At 56.7% G+C, this 21,074-nt stretch overlaps 1 protein-coding gene across 1 annotated transcript; it reads left to right on the top strand.

The window, feature by feature from the left end:
- Positions 1–4,476: 4,476 nt before the first annotated feature.
- TMEM119 (transmembrane protein 119) lies at positions 4,477–11,030 on the top strand. The gene is made up of 2 exons (XM_036354304.1): positions 4,477–4,560; positions 8,906–11,030. Exon 2 carries the CDS (start codon positions 8,918–8,920, stop codon positions 9,761–9,763), a length of 846 nt encoding a protein of 281 aa, XP_036210197.1. The 5' UTR covers positions 4,477–4,560; positions 8,906–8,917; the 3' UTR covers positions 9,764–11,030.
- The last annotated feature ends 10,044 nt before the right edge of the window (positions 11,031–21,074 follow it).

Genomic DNA, 21,074 nt, shown 5'->3' with positions numbered 1-21,074 from the left:
CCTGGCCCTCCCTGCCTCCTCGGCCGTGCTGTTCAGCAGGGCGGGGGTCATGGCTGCTAATTGCACGGTGGGCACAGGGTGAGGTCGCTGAATGGCTTCAAGGCTGGGCAGAGGGCCCGTTGCTCTCTGCCTCTGAAATTGCAGGTTGCAAGTGAGCGGCTGCATGCCAGCGGCCTGCCTGTGCCCCCACCCCCACCCCCTTGGCGCCACAGCAGGGCAGGCTGTGGGGATCATCCAGCCTGCGCCCCGAAACGCTCCTGGAACTGGGGAATGTGAGATCCTCGGGGAGGGCGAAGAGCAAAATCTCGGGGCATGAAGTTGTCAAAAGGTGGGAACGCAAGCGTGGAGGTCAGCGTGGGTATTCGCACATCGACAAGCATTTATTGAGCACCTGCTGCGCTCCAGGCACTGTCTTGGCTGCTGGAGGGAAGGCAGTGCACAGAACAGAGCTGGTCCGTCTCCTCTCACTCGATATTAATCTTCAGAAATGGCTCTGAAGCTGCTGGGTTCCCGTCTACCCCAGGGCCTTTGCACGTGCTGCCCTCACTGCTGGGAATCCTCTTGCATCCTTGCCTTCCTAAATACCTCCTCATCTTCATGGGCAACTCTGCTGTCTCATGGAAGGACTCCATAACCTTCAGGACCAGACTAGGATTAGCCTCCCACAGCCCCTGAGCTGTCTCATCCCAACTCTTCGCCCGTTTGCAGTTAGATAGTCACTTGTTTGTTTACTTACTTCCGGGAGGCCTTCCCTCTGCTCTGTAAACTCTGCGCCTTTGTTTGCTCATCACTGACTCCCAGGGCGTGACACTGAGAGTCAGAGTGTTGAGAGCAGTGCTGGCGGGCTTGTGGCAGACATCCAGTCCAACCCCGTATTTAGCTGCAGCCCAGAGAGGGGCAGGGGCTGGTCCACCACCCACAGTTGATGTGTGATCGGGGGCTGGAAATCCCGGGTCCTTTTTCCTCCCCGCGGTGGCTCACATTTTTGCTGTTCTGACCTCAGATGGCAGGGTGGGCTTGTGGGTTGGCTGAAGGAGAGCATGTGTGTCTGTGTGTGCGGGTGTGTGTGTGAACGGTGCCGGGGGAGGTGGCACTGCTGTGGGGGGTGAGCCCCTGGCGGGGAGGCTCACTGGCCTGGCAGCTTCATTTCCACATGAGACACAGAGGCTGGGAGAGACGGGGCTCTGACCCTCAATATGTTGCTGCATCTCGGTAGGTCACACTGCTGTGAGCCTCAGTTTCTGCATCTGTCAAATGGGCTTCACTCATCCCTTCACCTCTCCCCGAGCAGTGACGGAGCCTGTGCAGTGGCAGGCGCTCTGGGAGGAGGAACCAAGTGCTTTAGAGGGTGGACGATCCCAGCAACCCAGGGAATAGGTCACAATATTCAACCTCCATGTGGGAGACGTCCACATCCTAGTCCCGGGAAGCTGCGGCTATGAATATGTCACCTTCCATGGCAAAAGGGATTTGCAGGTGTGATTAAACATAGGCCTTAGCCTGGCCAGTGTGGATTAGCCATTAACCGGTTAAAAATGCGGATACTGGTTAAAAAATGCAGATTAGCCATTAACTGGTTAAAAATGCGATTGACTATTAACTGGTTAAAAATGCAGATTTTGTAATCAAAGAAAACACGATAATTTCAAGAGAAACATCAAAAGTGCTTTATTCACAGTAATGTCCATCGCTAGCTACACATTTCCCCCATCTTTCAGGTAATTTGTGGATACCGTCCCAATAGAACTTTTCTTGTTTTGAGGCAGACCATTCAGAGCCCCAATTTTTTATTTCTTCGTACGTGTGAAGTGCTGGTTAGAAAGTGCGTGTGCCATCGATCGGAACAAGTGGTCATCTGAAGGAGCAAGGTCTGGTGAATACGGCGGGTGGGTTAATACTTCCCAGGCAAGATCTCTTAACGTGTCTTTAACTGGTTTTGAGGTGTGTGATTATGCGTCATGAAGCAAAATTACTTTGCCGTGTCTTCTGGCCCATTCTGGTTGTTTCACGACTAAAGCGTGGTTCAAATTGATTATTTGTTGTCGGTAGCGATCAGTATTAATGTTTTCACCTGGTTTTAGAAGCTCATAATACACCACACCTTCCTGATCCCACCAAACGCAGAGCAATGCCTTCTTTCCAAAGCGATTTGGCCTTGCAGTCGATGTTGATGGTTGACCTGGATCAACTCATAATTTTGTGCGTTTGGGGTTCTCAAAATAAATCCACTTTTCACTGCCAGTTACAATTCGATGCAAAAAAGACTTTCTTTCGTGCCTTTGAAGCAACATTTTACTGATGACTTTTTGGTTTTCCATTTGTCTTTCGTTCAGTTGATGTGGCCCCCATTTTCCTTCCTTTAAAATCTTTCCCGTTGCTTGTAAACGATCGGGAATTGTTTGCTGAGCAACGTTTAACCTTTCTGCAAGTTATTTTTGAGTTTGACACGCATCTTCATCCAGTAATGCTTGTCATTGTTGATCTTCAAACTTTTTCGGTTGACCTGGACGTTCTTTGTCTTCCACATCGAAACCATCACTTTTAAAGCGTTTAAACCAGCATTCACAGGTTTCTTGAGATGGAGCATGTTCACCATAAGCTGCCCGAAGTATATGATAACTTTCAGCAGCACTTTTCTTCAAAATAAAGTAATGAATTAAAACTTCCCGCAAATGCTCTTTTTTTGGGCATGAAATTCGAATTTTTAAGCGTAAAAATATCTATGATGTTAATACCAACAGAATATTTGACATATGAAGTTTTAAGCTTGTTGTCAATACAACAAAATAGCATGCATATCAAATCGCATGTATATCAACATATGTGTAACCCCATCTATTGAAAAAAATCTGCATTATTAACTGGTATACCTGGTGCCAGCAGGCTCACGCCCTCTGTCTCCTTCCTCAGAGGCTCTGTGGGGTGCAGGGCATGGTGGAGGCAGGATTTGAACCCGGGCCTGTCTCCCTCTGGCTCCTGGACTCCCTTTGGGGGCTGCTCTGCCCCTAAAGGGGGAACACAGAACGGACCCTGTCTTAGGCTGAATGGATGACATTCTGGGACTTCCCCTACTCCTGCTGACTTCCCAGCCCTTTTCTTTTTTTAAAAATATATTTTATTGATTTTTTACAGAGAGTAAGGGAGAGAGATACAGAGTTAGAAACATCGACGAGAGAGAAACACCGATCAGCTGCCTCCTGCACACCCCCTACTGGAGATGTGCCCGCAACCAAGGTACATGCCCTTGACCGGAATCGGACCTGGTACCCTTCAGTCCGCAGGCCGACGCTCTATCCACTGAGCCAAACTGGTTACGGCCCTGTTCCTTCCTTTGGTCCACGTCTCCTCCAGCCACCGGGCCTTTACCCAGGCTGGTCCTTCCCCCGGGAATGCCTCTCAGGGACTCTCTTGTTGAGACTCCGCTGGTTCACGGTCAAGTCCTCCAGGACCCTGCCCTGACTCTGTCTCTCAGGACCATCTTTGCCCTGGGGTCCCCGAGCACCTGGCCTGGCCCCTCTCCTGCCACAGACCCATTTCTCTTTTCTGAAAAAGTAATTTACATAAATGTCGTTCTCCCTGGAAGTCTTCAAGCTCCTGAGGGCTGGGCTTCACCTCTGAGGCCTGCTTGGGACAAGGCCTGATGCCCTATAGGAGTTCATGCAGAACATCTAGAACATTCATCTGCTGACTGAATGAATGAATGGATGAATGAATGCAGGGGCCGCTGGCCCATTGGACTCCTCAGGTGAGCCAGAGGTCCCAGATCCAGGGCTATGACTGACCTCTCAGTCCTCTGAGCCACTTGGACTCCTCTGCCTCAACTTTCCCCATCTGTGAAGTGGGGCCACAGCTCCTGCTCTAACCACTCCGAGGCCACTAACCTTAGAATGTCATTGCTGAGGGAGCCCCAACAGCTTCCCACCCACCCTGCAAATGGGCAAACCGAGGCCTGGAGGGGGCAGGGGACCGACCAGGGCCAGACAGTGGCTGCCATAACGAGCTCCCTGCCCCAGTCCGGACCCTCCAGCAGGCCTCGCTCATGCTCTGCCTTACACACACCCCGGCTCCCACTCTGCACCCCGAGCCTCGGAAAACCTGAGTCACAGCTGGAACCAAGGACTGGGAATTTCCCCCTCACGTCCAGGGGCCTCCGAACCGCCTGACCTCTTCTTTGCAGGAGGGTAGGACCTTAGTTTGCTGGGTTTTTTTTGGGGGGGGGCGGGCGCTGTGGGACAGCCCTGTCTGTCTGTGTGCCCCAGCCTACCCTGGGGACCATGGTCAGGGAGGAAGTGCCCCATCTGGGCTTCCCCGGAGCGTGGAGGGGGCGCCCGCGGGAGTGTGAGCGAGGGGGGATGTGTGTGGCCCAGCACAGCCCCACCCCTCCCCCTGTCCCCACCCTAAACCCCTTAATGAAATCAAGCTGGCCCCGCAGCCAGAGAGGGGGAGGGAGGGAGGGGGCGGGAGGAGGGCGGGGCGGCCGGCCCAGAGCAGCCCGGGCACTGGCACGGACTCTCTCTCGCTCCACCTGGCGGGAGACCAGGCCTGTGTGCGGAGGGACTGGTGAGTCGGGGTCCCCTCCCGTCCCCTCCTCTGACCGGGGAGCCCGGACATGTCTTGGCGTTTAGGGACTGGGGCCGGCGGGAGTGCTTGGGGGGGCGTCTCTAAGTGTGTGTGAGTTTGGAGGGTGTGCTGGATGCTGTGTACGTGTGTGATGTGCTGAGGGCCAGGGGTGCGGGATGAGTGTGCCCCCGTGTGCACTGCGGCCTTGCCGCACGGGGATGTGTTGTTCTTGCGAGTGGACGCCCGGGAGGTTGCTCCCAGGGTCGGCGGGTGGTGGTGTGGCTGGGACTGTGCTGTCTGGTCTGGGGGGACCCATGGGGGGAACGGGGTTGTGATGTGCATGTGTTGTCGGAGAATCAGCCCGTTGTGTGTTGTGTGTCTGTGCTGGCAGGCCCTGCGAGCTCTTGGGGTGCCTGATGTTGAGTCCGTATGTTGTGTGTCCTACATGTATTGTGTGTCCATGCTGCCCCTGCTGTGTGTGTGTGTGTGTGTGTGTGTGTGTGTGTGTGAGCCCTCAGGTTCCCCAACCCTCCCAGGCCTCCCTCCAGGGCCCTGGTCCCTGCCCTCGGCTGCCCAGCAGGGGCCACAGCGCTTCAGCCCGACCCCTCCCCCAAGGCCACTAATTGAAGCCAGGTTTTCCTGGGCCGCCCTTCCCCTCTGGCTACCAGTCTCTGGATGGGGGTGGAGCAGCTGCTGGGGCCCCTCGGCCTCAGGTCTTGGGGTACCTAAGTCTTAGGGGTGGATTTGCATCCTTGGCATCGGCTGGGCCGTCACATTTTAAAACAATAAACCCTGTGACGGCTCTACAGAGAGGCCCTGCTCCAAGCGGGGGTCCTCTCCTCCATGTGGCGCCCATTCACTGACACCTACTGAGCTCTGGGCGCTGCGGTCTGGTCCTGACAATGGTCCCGGGAGGTGGCCTTATCCCCACTCTGCAGATGTGGAAACTGAGGCCCGGAGATGACACGCGGGACACAGTGGGGTATTCTGAGAGGCCTCTCCGTTCTGGGTTCGGTTCAGGCTCCTGACAGGCTGTGAGACCCTGGGCAGCCCGATCCCAGTTTCAGCCCAGTTCCCTCCGGGTAAAATGAGACGGTTGGCCTGACCCCAGCTGTTAATGGCCAATGAGTTCCCGAGTCTTGGAACAAGTTCGGACCCGGGAAGGAGGGAGGGCAGCAGACGGGCTGCGGCTATTTCAGAAATGCCCAGGCCAGTGCACCCATTCCACGGATGGGAGGCTGAGGCCAGAGAGGGCAGGGCTCGTCATGCGGGGTCACACAGCGATCCCCTGAGAGGCCCAGCCAGCTCCCACACTTTGCCTGCATATTTCCTGGGGGGCCACGAGGGGTGGCGGGGTGTGGGGGCCTCTGAGAGATGGGTTCTCGGCCTTTGAGAGCCAGAGATAGTTTGTGTGGCCTCCTTCTCTGTCCTCTGTCCCCCTCACCCCAAGGCTTCAGGGCAGGAAGCACTTTTCTCTTTCCAGCTCTCTGCTGTGCATGTGTGCATGTATGTATGCGTGTGAGTGTGCATGTGTGTGTGTGTGTGTGTTTCTAGATTCCTCGGCGATCAGACTTTAGGGGATTTCACCCACCGAGGCATAAAAGTCGGCCTGTCCTGGAGGTGGGGGGAGATAGTGAGCAAATGCACATCTCGGTGAGGACTATCGTTTGTTGACTTTTGTGGGGAAATGCTGGCTGACCTTGGAGCTCTGCTAGGGTAGCAATTCAGCTGCTCCCCTCCCCAGCATGCCCCCAATTTACAGATGGGTAGAGTGAGGCCCCGAAGAGCCGAGATGGAGCCCGGATTGTAATCTGGCCTAACCGGCCTTCCTGCTTTGCCGCCTGCAGACCTGCAGCGAGGGGACTCCACAGTCGGCCCCTGGGAAAGCCCTGGGCTTCAGCCACTGCTGGTCATGGCTGAGGTCTGTGGTGAGAAGGTCAGCTGCCACCATGAGAGGTCTCTCCTGGGGCTTGACTGCAGGCAGAGGCAGGGGGACTGCTGCGGCTTAGACCCCGAGATCAAAGCTGAGTAGGACCTTTGCTACAAGTGCCCGTGAGAGGGGGGCCGAGAAGGCTCCTGCAGCTCATGTAGCATCTCAGATCTTTTCCCAGCTGACGAGTGATGCCAACCAGGGGGCGTGAGGCCAGCCCTGGGCCCGAGATAGACAGATAATAGATAGATAGATAGATAGATAGATAGATAGATAGAACACTTGGGTCACACAGAAGAAGGTTCAAACCCCAGCTCTGACACTATCGTCTCTCCTGGGGCAAATCACTGTCCGTCTCTGAGCCTCAGTTTCCTCCTCTGAAAGCAGACAATGGCAGGGCCGGCCCCCAGGGCTTCTGCAGGCTCGCACCCACAGAGGGGCTCTGAGGAGGGCCTGTGAGGAAAGCACTGACCAGCTCCCTAACGATGAGCCCTGAGCAGCGTTGCCTCTTCCTATGCCCTGGAATTATCTTTTGTTTTTGCCATCTGAGCCACTTTGTCCAGAGTCAACTTCAATGAATGGCACTTTCATTGAGAGGCCCGGCTTCCTTGGAAATGCCACTCAATGGCCTGGCGTCATTCCGACCTCATCTCCGAGTCCCCCAGGTCACCCTGAGGTCAGTGCATCACCCGTGGAATGAAGCGGGGCGTCCGGCCCAGGCACTCAAGGGGACCTGCGGTCAAGGTGTTGGACACCTGACTTCCTTCTTCAGCCTGGGAACTTGCTGTGTGCCTTTCGGCCTGCCCCTCGCCTTCTCTGGGCCTCTGTCTCCCCATCTCAGTTCCCTGAGAGCCTCAGACGCGATCCTACGGCTTTTCTGTCTTGGAGCCTCTAGCCCCACTCAGTGTCAGGGTCCTGGGCCCTCCACTGGGTCAGGATGGGGTCCTAGGGCAGGGGTGGCAAACTTTTTGACTCGAGGGCCACAATGGGTTCTTAAACTGGACCGGAGGGCCGGAACAAAAGCATGGATGGAGTGTTTGTGTGAACTAATATAAATTCAAAGTAAACATCATTACAGAAAAGGGTACGGTCTTTTTTTTTTTTTAGTTTTATTCATTTCAAACGGGCCGGATCCGGCCTGCGGGCCGTAGTTTGCCCACGGCTGTTCTAGGAGGTGACCTGGGGGCCACCGAAGGGGGTCTCTGGGTTTATCTGAGTGCCTAGCCCCACTCAGGTTGGCAGGGAGGGTCAGTAAACCGGGGCCATGAGGAAGTTATTAGCTAGCCGGCTGCCTGGGCCAGATAGGGCCTGAGGGTTCATGTTGGGAGCAAGTGAGGTGCAGAGCTCAGCTGGTCCCCATTTAGTGGCGGGACTCAGGCTCCAGTGGACTCCAGCTTTGTCTCAGGCACGGGGAGGGGTGGGGAGTATGGTTACCCTGGGGTGGCGGGGGTTACCCTGCAGCCTCCAGGTCCTGCTCTGAGCCTTGAGGGGAAGTTGGCCATGGGGCAGATGCTCCCAGCATGCTCCTGGCGTGCAGGCCCTCTGCTGAGCTCAGAACACGTGCAGGCTTCAAAAGCTATGACTCTTCCCAAGAAGGGAAGGGGACCCCAGAGGGGCTGGGGGCTGCTGGGGAGGACTCCCCATAAGAGGGGGGTCCGCTGACAGTTACTCAGTTCCTCACTTACTCAGCCCTGCCATCTTCAAGCCCCTGTTCTGCCTTGGCACGTCACGGAACCCCATCTGAGCCTCAGTTTCCATACCTGGAAAGTGGGCGAATAATAGCACCTCCCCCCTTGGGTGGTCCTCAAGAGGCAATGAGAAATTCCACATCAAAAAAGGTAAAAGAGTACCTGGCACAGGGCAAGCAGTAAAAAGCTAAATTATTACCATTAATTCAAGTCAGTCAAGATACATTTATGGAGCACTTGCTGTATACCAGATACAGGGCCAAACCCCGAGGATGCCGAGATAAATAAGATTCAGGCCGTAACCGGTTTGGTTCAGTGGATAGAGCGTCAGCCTGCGGACTGAAAGGTCCCAGGTTCGATTCCGGTCAAGGGCATGTACCTTGGTTGCGGGCACATCCCCAGTGGGGGGTGTGCAGGAGGCAGCTGATCGATGTTTCTCTCTCATCGATGTTTCTAACTCTCTATTCCTCTCCCTTCCGCTCTGTGAAAAATCAATAAAATATATTAAAAAAAAAAAAAAAGATTCAGACCCTGCCCTCCAGGACCTCAGAGTGGAGATGGGGGCGGGGGAAGGTGTGAACCCCACATAGGAAGGAACGGGGGTCCTTTGTACCACGGGGAGGCTCAGGCCTGAGGAAGGAAGTGACTTCATATTTCTTGCACCTCCTCGGGGTCCCCTAAGACCCTGAGTCCACCCCTGACCTCTCCCTGCCTCGCTCCCCCACAGGTCCCGGGCAGCATGGTCTCTGCCATGGCCCCCCGCCTCATCGTGTCGCTGCTGCTGCTCGTAAGGGTCCTGCCCGCCGTGGCTCACTCCGTGCCCGTGCAGGTCTCCTTCCTGGAGGACATGGGGGGCAGCGGGGAGGCCGATGACTCCTCGGCCTCCTCCCCGAGCCTCCCGCCGCCCCGGACCCCGGCCCTCAGCGCCACGTCAGTGGGGCCCCAGCCCACGCCCCTGGCGGGCCCCAAGCCCCCCACCAACTTCCTGGACGGCATCGTGGACTTCTTTCGCGAGTACGTGATGCTCATCGCCGTGGTGGGCTCGCTGGTCCTCCTGGTCATGTTCATCGTCTGCGCCGCCGTCATCACCCGCCAGAAGCACAAGGCCTCCGCCTACTACCCCTCGTCTTTCCCCAAGAAGAAGTACGTGGACCAGAGGGACCGGGCCGGGGGCCCCCAGGCCTTCAGCGAGGTCCCCGACAGGGCCCCCGACGGCCGGCCCGAGGAGGCCCTGGATTCCTCCCAGCAGCTCCAGGCCGACATCCTCGCCGCCACCCAGAACCTCAGGTCTCCCACCAGGGCGGCCCCGAGCGGTGGAGATGGAGCCAGGATGACGGAGGGCAAGTCAGAGGAAGAGCAGCCAGGCGGCCAGGAGGAGGACCGGGACGCCCCGGGGTGTGGGGTCCCCACGGAGAAGCCAGGGGTGACGGAGGGGCCATGCTCAGGGCTGGCAGAGGGGGTCCTGGGGGCCCTAGAAGGCCCAGGGGAGCCAGAAGCGGCTCCCTCATTAGCCCAGGAAGCCGGGGACCCAGCAGGCCCCCTCCAGAGTCCCTGTGCTTGTGGCAGTGTCACCCCTAGCGTCTAACAGGCCCCCAGGGCTGTGGCCCTGACTGTCTGGCCCCTAGTGGTCCCCTCTGGGCCACCCCCAGCTGCAATTTCCAGCGTGTCCCCTCCTACAGCGAACAGACGCTGGTGTCCGCTCCACCCGGGAATCTCACCAAGTTCTAGAACATTTGCCTCTGCAGCCCCGAAGGGCTACATCCCAAGCACAGCTCCTGTGGGGAGGCGGGGCTGGGGATGTGTCCCCCTTACAACCACGTCGATTAGGAAACATACTTGGCGGGTCCCCTGTGACAGGGACAGCATCACCATCGAGGTAGAAATGTAAACCCATCAGCTAGGAGTTTTGGAAGATTTTAACCGGGAGACGTGGAAGTGGCCGGGGCGGGTGCGGCTAGTGCTATGGCAGAAGTAGGCCCCTCACCTGCTCACCTCATGGCAGGTACGAAAATGACCATTTCCCAAACTGGGTTCCCTGTGGTACCCTGACAGGTACAAAAATGAGTATTTCCCAAACTGGGTTCCCTGAGGTACCCTAACAGGTACGAAAATGAGCATTTCCCAAACTGGGTTCCCTGAGGTACCCTGTGGAAAAAAGATGTTGGCGTCCAATGAATTGAGGAAATGCTGCTTCTCGACTCCCCGCACCCCCTTAGACCACCCCAGGGCTCTGACAAGTCCTGCAGTCAAGGCCCCGGGGAATCTGGTGTCTGGTTTCATAGCCTTTCCCAAACTGCTTTTGACCAGGAAGTACTCTCGTTATTATTATTATTATTATTTGTTAGCAGCTACAGTGGAAACTGCTGCAGGGCGCACTCTGGAAATTACTACTCTCAGTGTTCTGGAAGGTGCCCCACAGCGTCTGGTTGGTCTGGGGTGTGGGATGTGGGGGCTCAGCCCGCTACTGCCGTGGGGATGGGGTGTGAGGATTGGGTGAATGAACTAAATCTTTTTGTCAGGCTCCTAAAGCAGCCTAGAAGCCTTGGGCTCTGAGTGAGGCGACCTCACTCTGGGGGAGTCTGGGGGGTGGAGGGTCTCTGACGCCTGGCCTGGAGCAGGGCACCCAGGACCCCTCCTCCCCCCTCCCCACCCTCTGCTCACACTTGGTGTCTGGCAGCCTATGTCCACAGCCTTCTTTAGTCCTCGACCAGGGAGCCTGAGCTCCGTCCTGATTTGGGGAGGCTCTGGGGGGTCCTCTTCCCCATCCCTCCATCTGGGGTCCCCCCAACCTCTGCACAACTTTCCGGTGCTGAGCTGTAACAAACCAGCACAATAAACTTTATCCAGCCTGAGTCTCGCTGCTTTTCTGAAAGGCACTTCCCCTGCGCTGTTCCATGGGGTGGGGCAACTTTCTGGGGGAGACACATCATTGGGGCTCCAGGGGCTGAATCAAGTGGGGAAGGGAGGCAAGAGGGGTGTCCCAGGGGGTGGGGCCTTGACTCATGTCCCCAAGGCTGTGTGTCCCCAAGGCTGAGCAGCGGCCCTGACTTGTGGCCACAAGCCAGGTTCCATGCCTGGCGGCCACAGGGGTGCCCTGGAGGAGACATGGGCAGTGGGGGGCTCCCAGGGGAGGCTACAGTTTCCCATCCCCCTGCAGAGTGGCTGAGGATGGGGTGGGTCCGGAGGCAATGCCACACTCACCGCACCAGCACCCTCCCTGGCGCCTGGGGTTGGAGGCAGCCCTGGCCTTTGTCTCCTCGCCACCAGGCTGCTCCTTGCCTTTGATGGCAAGTTCCTGCGGCCACTGCTTCCCCTCTGCCCGGAGCTGCCAGCTGGAATCCAGATGTGGCTGGGCTGGGAGCCCCGAGGTGATGGGGGCAGGGAGGCCATCCCCCGCGGCCCCTCTCCTCCTCCGGCCCCTCTCCTCCTCCGACCCCACATCCACCCGGAGGGGGCCGGATTTGGGTTTCCCAACACACAATGGCCTCTGTCTGGCTCAGTGGGGAACGGCCCTTCCTTAGCCCAGACCAGCTCCCGCCCAAGAACACAGGGAGAATTGAATACAAACAGAGTCCCGGAGGCTGTGTGGCTCTGACAAAGTCACTCAACCTCTCTGGGTGTGACAGGATCTCGGCCTGTTCCTGAGCTCCTGCTGGGGTGTGCCTAGGAAGTGCATTAAGCTGCCCTGTGATGGGCAACAACCAAGTAAGATGGGATCAGGCTTGGAGATCCCTGCGGAGTAGGCAGGGGTGAATTTCCAAGTCAGCTGCTCCCTGGACTGGAAGCTGGGTCTCCTTAGCCATAGCCTGTGTCCCCTGGGCCATGGGGCATTAAGGAGGAGGTCTGAGCTCCAGTGCAGGAAGAAAAGTAAACTATGAGTTTTTTTTGCTGCTATTCCCTCTGCCTATAACACCCTTGCCTTGTTAACTCCCTCTCGTTCTGGCTTAGATGCCCCTTCCTCCTGGGAGCCTTCCCTGATGGCCCCTGACCAGCCTCTCTTCCACAGTCTCCTGAGCTCCATGACAATAATGATTGCTCACAATTAACGAGCGCCTGTTATGTGCCAGGCACCGCTCCAAGCAAGGGACTCGCCACCCTACGAGGTGGGCACTGTTATTATTCCCATATCACAGGTGGGAAGACTGAGGCCCAGAGAGGTGAAGTCGGTTGCCCGGGTCACACAGCCAGGACTCCAGTCCTGCAGTCTGATTCCCGAGTCTGAGTTCTCTGCTGGGCTCTACTGCTTTTTTGATAAATGAATGAATGAGTGAATGAATGAATGAAGCCCTTGGGGAGTGGGGGACAGCAGGGCCCCACTCCTGCTTAGAGCCCCTCCAATCTGCTCCCACAATTGCAGTGCCGTTACCCAAGAAGAGCCTTTTATGGGCACACATCTGGCTGGGCACCAGTGGGGAGTGAGCCATGGAGGGAGACAGCGGTTGGGGGCTGTGGCCGGCCAGGGGGGAGAGTGGGCTTGAGGGTAGGGGTGGGGGTGGTGGGGGGTTTCACTGTTCCCAGGGATCCAGGAATCTGCCAGGGCCTGAACAGGCCCCTACTGTCCCGGGGCTTATAAAACCGCACAGCTGCCCTCAGCCTGGGAGTCTGTCCCAGGGCCAGGCCTGGTCTCCATAAAGAGGGAGAGAGGAGTGAGCCAAACACCGCAAGACATGGGCCCCAGCTCAGTGTGGGAATGGGGGCTTCGGGGGTAGTGGAATGGGGGTGGGGGTACTGAAGAGTGGGTCACGGTTTGATTCCGGTCAAGGGCACATGCCAGGGTTTTGGGCTTGCTCCCCAGTAGAGAGCGTGCAGGAGGCAGCCGATCAACGATTCTCTCACCATTGATGTTTCTATCTCTCTCTCCCTCTTCCTTTCTCTCTGAAATCAATAAAAATATATTTTTTAAAAAGATGGTGGACATCCATTACCTCTAATAGGTTCTTTGTTACCTCTTGTAAAACCCTCCTTACTGTTCCTCTCCATCCCCCCGCCCCAGTCTCCAGGCAACTATTAATTTGTTTTCTGTCACTGTGATTCTTTTTTTTTTAAATCCTCACCGGAGGATATGTTTTTATTGATGAGAGAGAGAGAGAGAAATATCAACGTGTGAGAGAGAAACATCGATTGGTTGCCTGACTGGGGATCGAACCCACAACCGTTTTGGCGTACAGGATGATGTTCCAACCAACTGAGCCACCCGGCCAGGGCTGTGATTCGTTTTTATTTTCTGGAATTTTATAGAAATGGAACCATACAGAGTGCACTCTTCTGGTCTGGCATACATATTTTGAGGTTTACTTGCGTTATTGTCTGTATCAATATTTCGCTCCTTTTTACTGCTGAGTAGCAGTCCCTTGTCAGGGTGTATTACAATTTGTCAGTTCACCTGCTGATGGACATTCGGGTGGGTTCCAGTTTGGGGCTATTACAAAGAAACTTGCTATGAACTACGGATGTTAGGTTACTTCTCCCTCATAGCCCTGTTAATGAGATGGTCATTATTTCTCCCCATTTTACAATCGAGAAAAACAGAGAACCAGAGAGGTCAAGTAACTTGTCCGAGGACACACAGCCAGTAGTTGGAGCATAGAACCTTCAACAGTGGGAATGTTTGAGCTCAGCGACTTAAGGGAACCTCTACAGTTCAGAGGGTCTCAGAACCCCTAATCGAGGCCAGCCCCTCACTTTATAAGTGGGCATATGAAGACTAGATAGGAGCTGGGACCCGTCCGGAGCTGGTGAGAATCGGGGTCTCTGGTGGGCAGCCTGGCGCTGTGTCCAGCCCTGCTCTGCCTCATCCTGGCTCTTCACTGGGTGTGGGGGAAGGATCGGGCCTGTCTGGAGAGGGACAGGGATTTGACCTTTTTTTCAGGAAGTTTTCATTTCAGGATTTCTCCGGCTGCTCACAAATAGCAGGAGGATTTGGCACTGGCTCCAGGGCCCGGGAGGTTTCCCCACAGCTGCGCCCCTCTCCCCAGGCCGGCCCAGGGTTTATGGAAGCAGCTGCAACGTATAAAATAGCCCGGCTCATAAATCCGCTCCTGCCAGGGTCCCTGATGCCAGAGGCCCCTGCGATGCCCGGCACAGACCCCACCCCCACGGGGGCCCTGCAGGGCTGGAGGGTCCAGGTCTGGGAGGAGCCACCTGGGGCATCTCCCTTGGGTTTGGAGAGCCAGGCTCAGCTGGAGGGTCTGCAGGGGAAAAAGGAGAAACAGGGTTGCCAAGGGGTCAATGACTGGGGACAGCAAGGGGAGGAGGAGGAATAAGGAACCAGGAGACCCAATGAGGCCCCTCCTAGCTGTGTGGCTTGGGGCAAGTCAGCTTCTCTCTCTGAGCTGTGGGTTCCTCCCTTGTAAATCTGGGGCCACAGCCCTTGCCTTGTCCCCTGGACCGCACAGGATGCTGAGAGGTTACTAGATGCAAATGTACTTTACAGTGTGCGGGGCAGTGTAGCATTGTGGTTAGGGGTTCAGGCTTCGGAAGACCTGGGTTGGAATCCCAACTCTGCCATTTCCCAGCTGTGTGATCTTGGGCAAGTCACTCAACCTCTCTGGGCCTCAGTTTCCACATCTGTGAAATGGGAACAATGGCGGCACCTACCCTACCCTGGAGGGGAGGTGGAGGCAGAGTTGGCTCACTTAGAGTGCTTAGGACAGTGCCCCCACAGGTGCTCCAAGGAAGTGAGCTTGTTAGCTGTAAACTGTGAAGCGCTGTGGCCCAAAGAGGAGAGAAGGAGGTAACTCCTCTCTCTCTTGGTGTCGGCAGTTCTGTGAGTTACCTCTTCCTTCCAGGATTGGGTTTAGAAGCTTCATGAGATCAGTGATTCTTAGATGCTTGGCATTTTAGTCTTAACGTCTTTCCTTGGGGGCTAAGGCAGCGGGTTCTAGAAATGTCGGCGAAACCAGAGCAACGCCAGCAGCCAGGGGAGATGCTGTGGGCTTCAGGGAGGGGTGGAGGATGTGGCCAGAGAAGAGAGATGGGCTCACGCTGCCCTTTGGGTGATGTAAATGCCCCCCACCTCCTGCGCCCCTCTGCAGGGGTTTGGCGCCCAGAGGGGGCCCGGGGTCATGATGCAGCTGTGCCCTGTCTCCCTCTGGGGCGTGGTGACCCCAGCCAGGGCTTAGGCATTGTCTGGGCTGGCAGAGCTGGACAATGGCTGGTAACATGGGTTGGGGAGCCCAGGGACTTGGGCCCAAGGGGACAGGCGCCAGGATCATTTCTCGGGGGCTGGAAAGGCGAGGGGGACCAAGTGGGATTCGTTGCCAGGTGACGTGGACCGGTCCTCTCCTCTCTCTGTTGTGTCCTATCTGGAAGACAAACCGAATTCCTATCAGCACCGGCTCTGGCAGGAAACTCCTCCAGGCACATGGAGGGAGGACACAGGACACAGGTGTCTGCATCCTGAAAGGCTGGTGTTCAAATCCCAGGGTTTGAACCCCACTTCCGGGTGGTGTGGCCTTGAGCAGCTTCTGCCGCCTCTGGGAGCCTCGGTGCTTCCCCTGTGAAACCACAGGTCCTGCTGGGTCACAGGCTCCGAGGAGCATGGCCAGGCCAGGATGGACAAGGAGTCCAGGCTCCTGGTTCTCCCGATTGTCCCTGTTGCTCCTCCAGGCAGGAAGCTCCAAAGAGGTTGGCGGCTTCTCCTCCAAGCCCTGGGGGTCCAGCCCGGCATGGGGCGTGGTACTCAGCAGGTGCTCAATGAATGCTTCGCAGGGAGTGCTGAGCTACCGCTAAGGAGCTCCTTGAATGAAGATCAGAGGGTCCCCATTGAGGGCGTTGGACAAGCTCCAAGACCCCCCGTCCCCCAATTTTGGGGCACTCACTGTTTAGCAGACAAGGGCCCTCACAAAGCTGAGGGAAGCCTGGATATTATCCACCTTCTACAGAGGAACACACAGAGGCTCAGAGAGGTGCAGTGACTCGCCCAAGGTCACACAGCCAGAAAGTACCAGAGCTGGGCTTTGAACCTCCTGGGGCTATTGGTCCCCATAGCCACTGCTCCACGCTGCCTGCAGTCCTACTCATGCATGAATGAATGAATGAATGGCTCCACGAATACATGAATGAATGAGTGCGTGAATGCAGGAGAAGGGGTTGGAGGAGGGGGCCGAAGGCCAATGTGTTCAGACTTCACGTGGCCCCCCCAGCTAAGCTGGCTCAGGTGTTTTCACTGCTGCCGGGTGCCACGTGCCCAGTGCCACGTGCCTCGTGCGTCACGTGGTCTGCAGGGCGGAAGGGCTGCAAAGAGGCGGTGACCACAACCCTCCGCGGGCTTGGGCTCTTCCGGTTCACAAACAGCGCATGCGCAGCGCACCCAGTGCGGAATGCCCGCTGGGGCGTCACGACCACCCGACGGGCAGCCCGAGGCCACGTGGCCGGCGAATGACCCAGCCAGCGTGCGGGACCCCAACGCTGTGGCCCGGCCCCAGATGCTGCGGGCAGGAGAGACGCCGAGCGCCCGCGGGGTCGGCGGTCCAGCCACGGGCCTGGGCTCTCCGGAGGCGGGGACGTGGCGATGGGCGCCTGGGAAGACACTGGCCCCGGCCTGGCGCCCTGGGTGGAGACCTGCGCCGCCTCTTCCCCGGCTGGGCTGCGTGGCAGGTCCGCCACTTGCACAGGGAGGCCGGAGGCTGGCTGTGAGTTTCCGCGGGTGGGCCGCGGACTGTTCCAAAGGAGTCCCTCGCCTCTTGGACCAGAAGATCCTGGGAGAGCCTGCTTCTTTCTCCCCGTCTCATTCACCCCAGAGAGGCCAAACCCCCCCCCCCCCCCCCCTTAAGAGACCCCTGGAAGAGAGCTCCCCGGTTCTCTGGTCGCCTCCTCGCGGATCTCAGCAACCCCGCACCAGCAGGACGTCCCTTCTTGTAGCTAATCCAGGAAATCGGGCCCGAAGACCCATTTCCCCGCCGCCCGGCCTGCGGTAGGGCTCTGGCCGGCGGGCCGGGCCAGCCATTGGACGGTCACTTAGAAACACTTGAATTTTTCCCATGACCTCTCCTGAGATAAGAACATTTCGTCTCTGCCCGGGTCTGATCTTCGCACTGTCTGGTTTTGAGCAAGAGAGAAATGGCCCGTTCCGGAGGGTCCCGGGGCGGCATCTACCAATGTTGTAAACGTCCTTGCTCTTTGCCCCAGGCGTGCTTTTCTGGAACCTGCCTGCAGACACCTGCCTGTGGACCCTGAGATGGACGTACAAGGGTGTTCGTGCCACTAAGTTTAGAATAAGCGAGCAAAAGGACCCCCACCCCCACCCCCACCCCCGTGCACGTGGGGTGGTTAGAGAGACAGGGGCCTGTCCTCGGAGAGGATACTCAGAATTGGCTGTGGGACCAGGGTCTGGAACAGAAATATAGCCAATAATTTTCCAACTTGCTTCTCACATAAATGATTTCGTGTGAAAAATCGCTACCAAGTCGGTTTGATCAGCATCATTTAGCCAAGGAGACACCCATCTCTGCTCAGTGACTTGTTGACGAGCACTTGGTAACACAGCTGGTGAGTTGGGGAGAGGGGTCAGGTGCTAGGTTCAACTTGGCAGCTCACCCTCCGTGTGGGTTGCCGTCAACCTTGCGGGAGGGGGGAGAGCTTTGCACTCTAGGAGGCAGGCCTGATGGGATGGACTCGCCCAGGAAAGTCACCTGTGAGAGGCATGAGCCCAGCCTTCAGCTCACCTGGGCTTCGGGTGTCTTTGGAATAGAGCCGGTTCAGGGCTCCTCTGGGGCCGGGGCAGGCGCTGGGCGAGCTCCGGACCCGAGATCACAGATTGCAGAGTTGGGGGCCTTTGTGTCAGCACACGTGTCCAAGGACACCCTGCATATGCAGACACGTGGTGGTTCCTGGGCCCTGCTGGTGGGACCACTGGTGAAAGGGGACGTGGGTAGCGTTTTCAGAGATGCTGCCGATTGGCATTTCCAAGGTGCATCTCACCCATGTCCATTCCCGTCTTGGTTTAAGAAGCGTGTTGTCATTTTCCCACGCTTACAGCACTGCTCGTTTTCCGTCTTTGTTCCAATAGGTGAGAAGTGGGACCGTGCTGTTGTGTTAGTGATGGCGCTCTGATTCCTGGTGAGGTAGCTTTTCCTCATGGAGTTCCTCTGTGAATGATCTGTTTCCATCCTTAGTCCCTGTTGGTACTGGCTGTGTATCTGCTGATTTTCAACTTCTTTGAGCCACAGAACTCTTTGTTGTAATAGACTTTTACTAGGAATGCTAACATATGTTGAATGAAACTCCAGCTGGAAGTGGGGATGGGATACCCAGGGGCATCTGTGGGCCTCCCTTTGCCTCTTGCAGGGGCCCCTAGGGCTCAGTGGAGCATAGTTTGCAAATAATTGGCATAGTCCTACCACTCAAGCTACACATGGGGAAACTGAGGCCCAGAGTCACCCAGAAAGGTCATGGCTGAGGCAAGTCTCCAGGCCAGGTCACCTGACTCGGTCAGTGCTCATGCAAGGAGGATCCCTAGGTAAACAGATGATCAAAGCATCCAGGAGTGACTGTTGCATAGCTTCCTGTCTATGCTCCTCACTTTACTTGTAGTGTGTGTGTGTTAGTTATTGCAATGGCTTGGACTTCCAGTTCAATATGATTGGCAGTGGTGGTGGAAGTGATGTGATGATGGTGATGGAGGTGATGATGGAGGTGGTAGAGGTGGTGGTGATGATGGTGGTGGAGGTGGAGGTGGAGGTGGTGGTGGTGATGGTGGCTGAAGTAGGTGATCATAATGATGGTGTGGAGATGATGGAGGTGGAGGTGGAGGTGGTGGTAGTGATGGTGGTGGAGGTAGAGGTAGAGGTGGAGGTGATGATGGTGGAGATGGCAGAGGTGGTGGTGATGGTGGTGTTGGAGCTGATGGAGGTCCTAGAGGTGGTGATGGTGTTGTTGGAGGTGATGGAAACCCTAGAGGTGGTAATGGAGGTGATGGTAGAGGTGATGATGGTGGTGTTGCTGGAGATGATGACAAGGCTGCTTGTGGTAGTGCACATTCTTGTCTGGTTTCTGATTTCAGCGAGCATGCTTCCAACGTTTCCCAGCGGCCAAGATGTTTGCTGTGGTTTTCTGATCAATACCCTTTTTCTGATAAATAGACATGACTTTCTGTTCTTGAGTTGCCAAGATCTGGGGTCGCCAGTAGGTATTGAAGTTTACCCAATGCTTGCCAGTATCTACTGTGATGAGACAGGTCTCTCTTCTCGCTGTGAGGAACGAGAGGAGACCATCCCTAGGAAATCTGAACGAGCTGCTTTTGTGTCCAGCAGGGAACGTCTCCCTCGCGTTCACTTCCCCTGCCTCCTCTTTCTCCCTACAAGGCAGACACTTTTCAAGGCCCAGGGAGCTGGGCACTAGAGGAGGGCGAGGCATCAGAATAGAAATGATCTCCTCGTGCTGGGTCAGCGCTTTCCGCCAGCTCAACTTCTGCCGCTGTTTCCTGTGCTAATCCCAGGGGGAGCTGCTCCCCCCACCGGTTCCAGACATAGCCCGAGACATTCTGAGGTTGCCTTAAAATGCTGGTGGCAGACAGACGGGGGATCTTGAAGCCTTGCATTCCTCTCCAGGATACCAGAGGGGGTTGGGGAGGGTGGGGGGGAGGCTGGGAGGGTGTGTGGTGGGGGAGGAATTTTTCTGGGGGGGGGGGGGACTTGGTTCGGGGTATGGGGAGAAGGGCTGGTTGCTAGGCAAAGTCGGCAGAGATGAATCATGTTCTGGCGTGAGTGGGGTATTGGCAAAAATGCGAAGTTTGTGGAATTTTTTTGTTTGAGCTGGAAAGGAATATGGATTTATTGGGCCCAATCCCTCATTTTGTAGATAAACTACAAATACAGGGAGGGGCAGAGGTTTGCTCAGGGAGTAGGGACGGATCTCTCGCCTCCTAACTTTCCAGGGCCCTCACTGTGGGTGCAGGCCCACGGCCAGAACAAACCGCTGGGAGCGGGTCCCACATTGTATGTAGTCATGTTCTAGGCATCAGAGATTAGGTGGTGACCCCCAGACACACTCTCCCTGAGCAACGCAAATCCAAAGGGGTCTGTGCTTCGAAGGAAATGAACAGTGTGATGGCCGAGTGAGTAGCACGGGTTTCTGCTTAAACCTGGGTTGATGGGGTGGCCTATCTGAGGAGGTGACACTTGAGGTAAGAGACCTGAATGGAGGAGGCAGCCTTGTGAAGCTCTGGGGAAGAGGGCTCTGGGCAGAGGGGCCAGAAGGTGCAAAGGCCCTGAGGTAGGAATGAGCTTGGTGAGTCTGAGGGACAGCAGGGAGGCCAGAGCCCCTGGAGTGGGCTGAGCGAGGTGATAGGCGGGCAGAGCCGGGGTCAGGCGGGGCTTTGGAGGCCATAGGCTCCACGGAGAGCTCTTGTTCCGCGGAAAGTAGAGGCCTGATCTCCCTGTCACTCCTCCTGCCCCGTGGTGCCCGCCAAGGGCCTGTCCTTTGGATGAATGAGCACTTTAGTAAGCACCTATGGTGTGCCAGGCTGTCCTGGGCACTTTGTCTGTGCAACCTTAGTTCATCCTCTCAGGTTGTCCATGTGAGGAGGACAAATAAGAGAGGCCCCCACTGGCCCGGGACCACCTAGCCTAGGCATCCTGACCCAGGTTCTCTCCCTGGAGGCCCTCAGCTCTGTGAGCGCAGCCAGAAAATGACTCGCCCGCACAAGCTGATTGTCCTTTGGTTCAGCAACCTAGAAAAAGAGTGGGAAAGGTCAAGAGGAGCCGCGGATCCCGGCAGCGGAGCAGGAATGCCTGCCAGGAGGCAGGGCCATGCTGTCCCATGCCTTTAGGATGAGACACCCTAGAACGGATGAGCACCCGCTCGAAGGGAGATGGTCCTCAGGGGCCCGGCTGCTGTGGGAAAGTGAGCAAGATTCTGGGGCTGACGGGCAAATGGGACAGTGTGAGAAGCTCCCA

The sequence above is a fragment of the Myotis myotis genome, unplaced genomic scaffold (genome assembly GCF_014108235.1).
Source record: "Myotis myotis isolate mMyoMyo1 unplaced genomic scaffold, mMyoMyo1.p scaffold_m19_p_20, whole genome shotgun sequence".
NCBI classification, from domain to species: Eukaryota; Metazoa; Chordata; class Mammalia; order Chiroptera; family Vespertilionidae; genus Myotis; species Myotis myotis.
This window is presented reverse-complemented; position numbering and strand designations above follow the sequence as displayed.

Excerpts from the sequence above, each read along its gene's own strand:
- TMEM119 (XM_036354304.1), top strand. The coding sequence starts at position 8,918 with ATGGTCTCTGCCATGGCCCCCCGCCTCATCGTGTCGCTGCTGCTGCTC.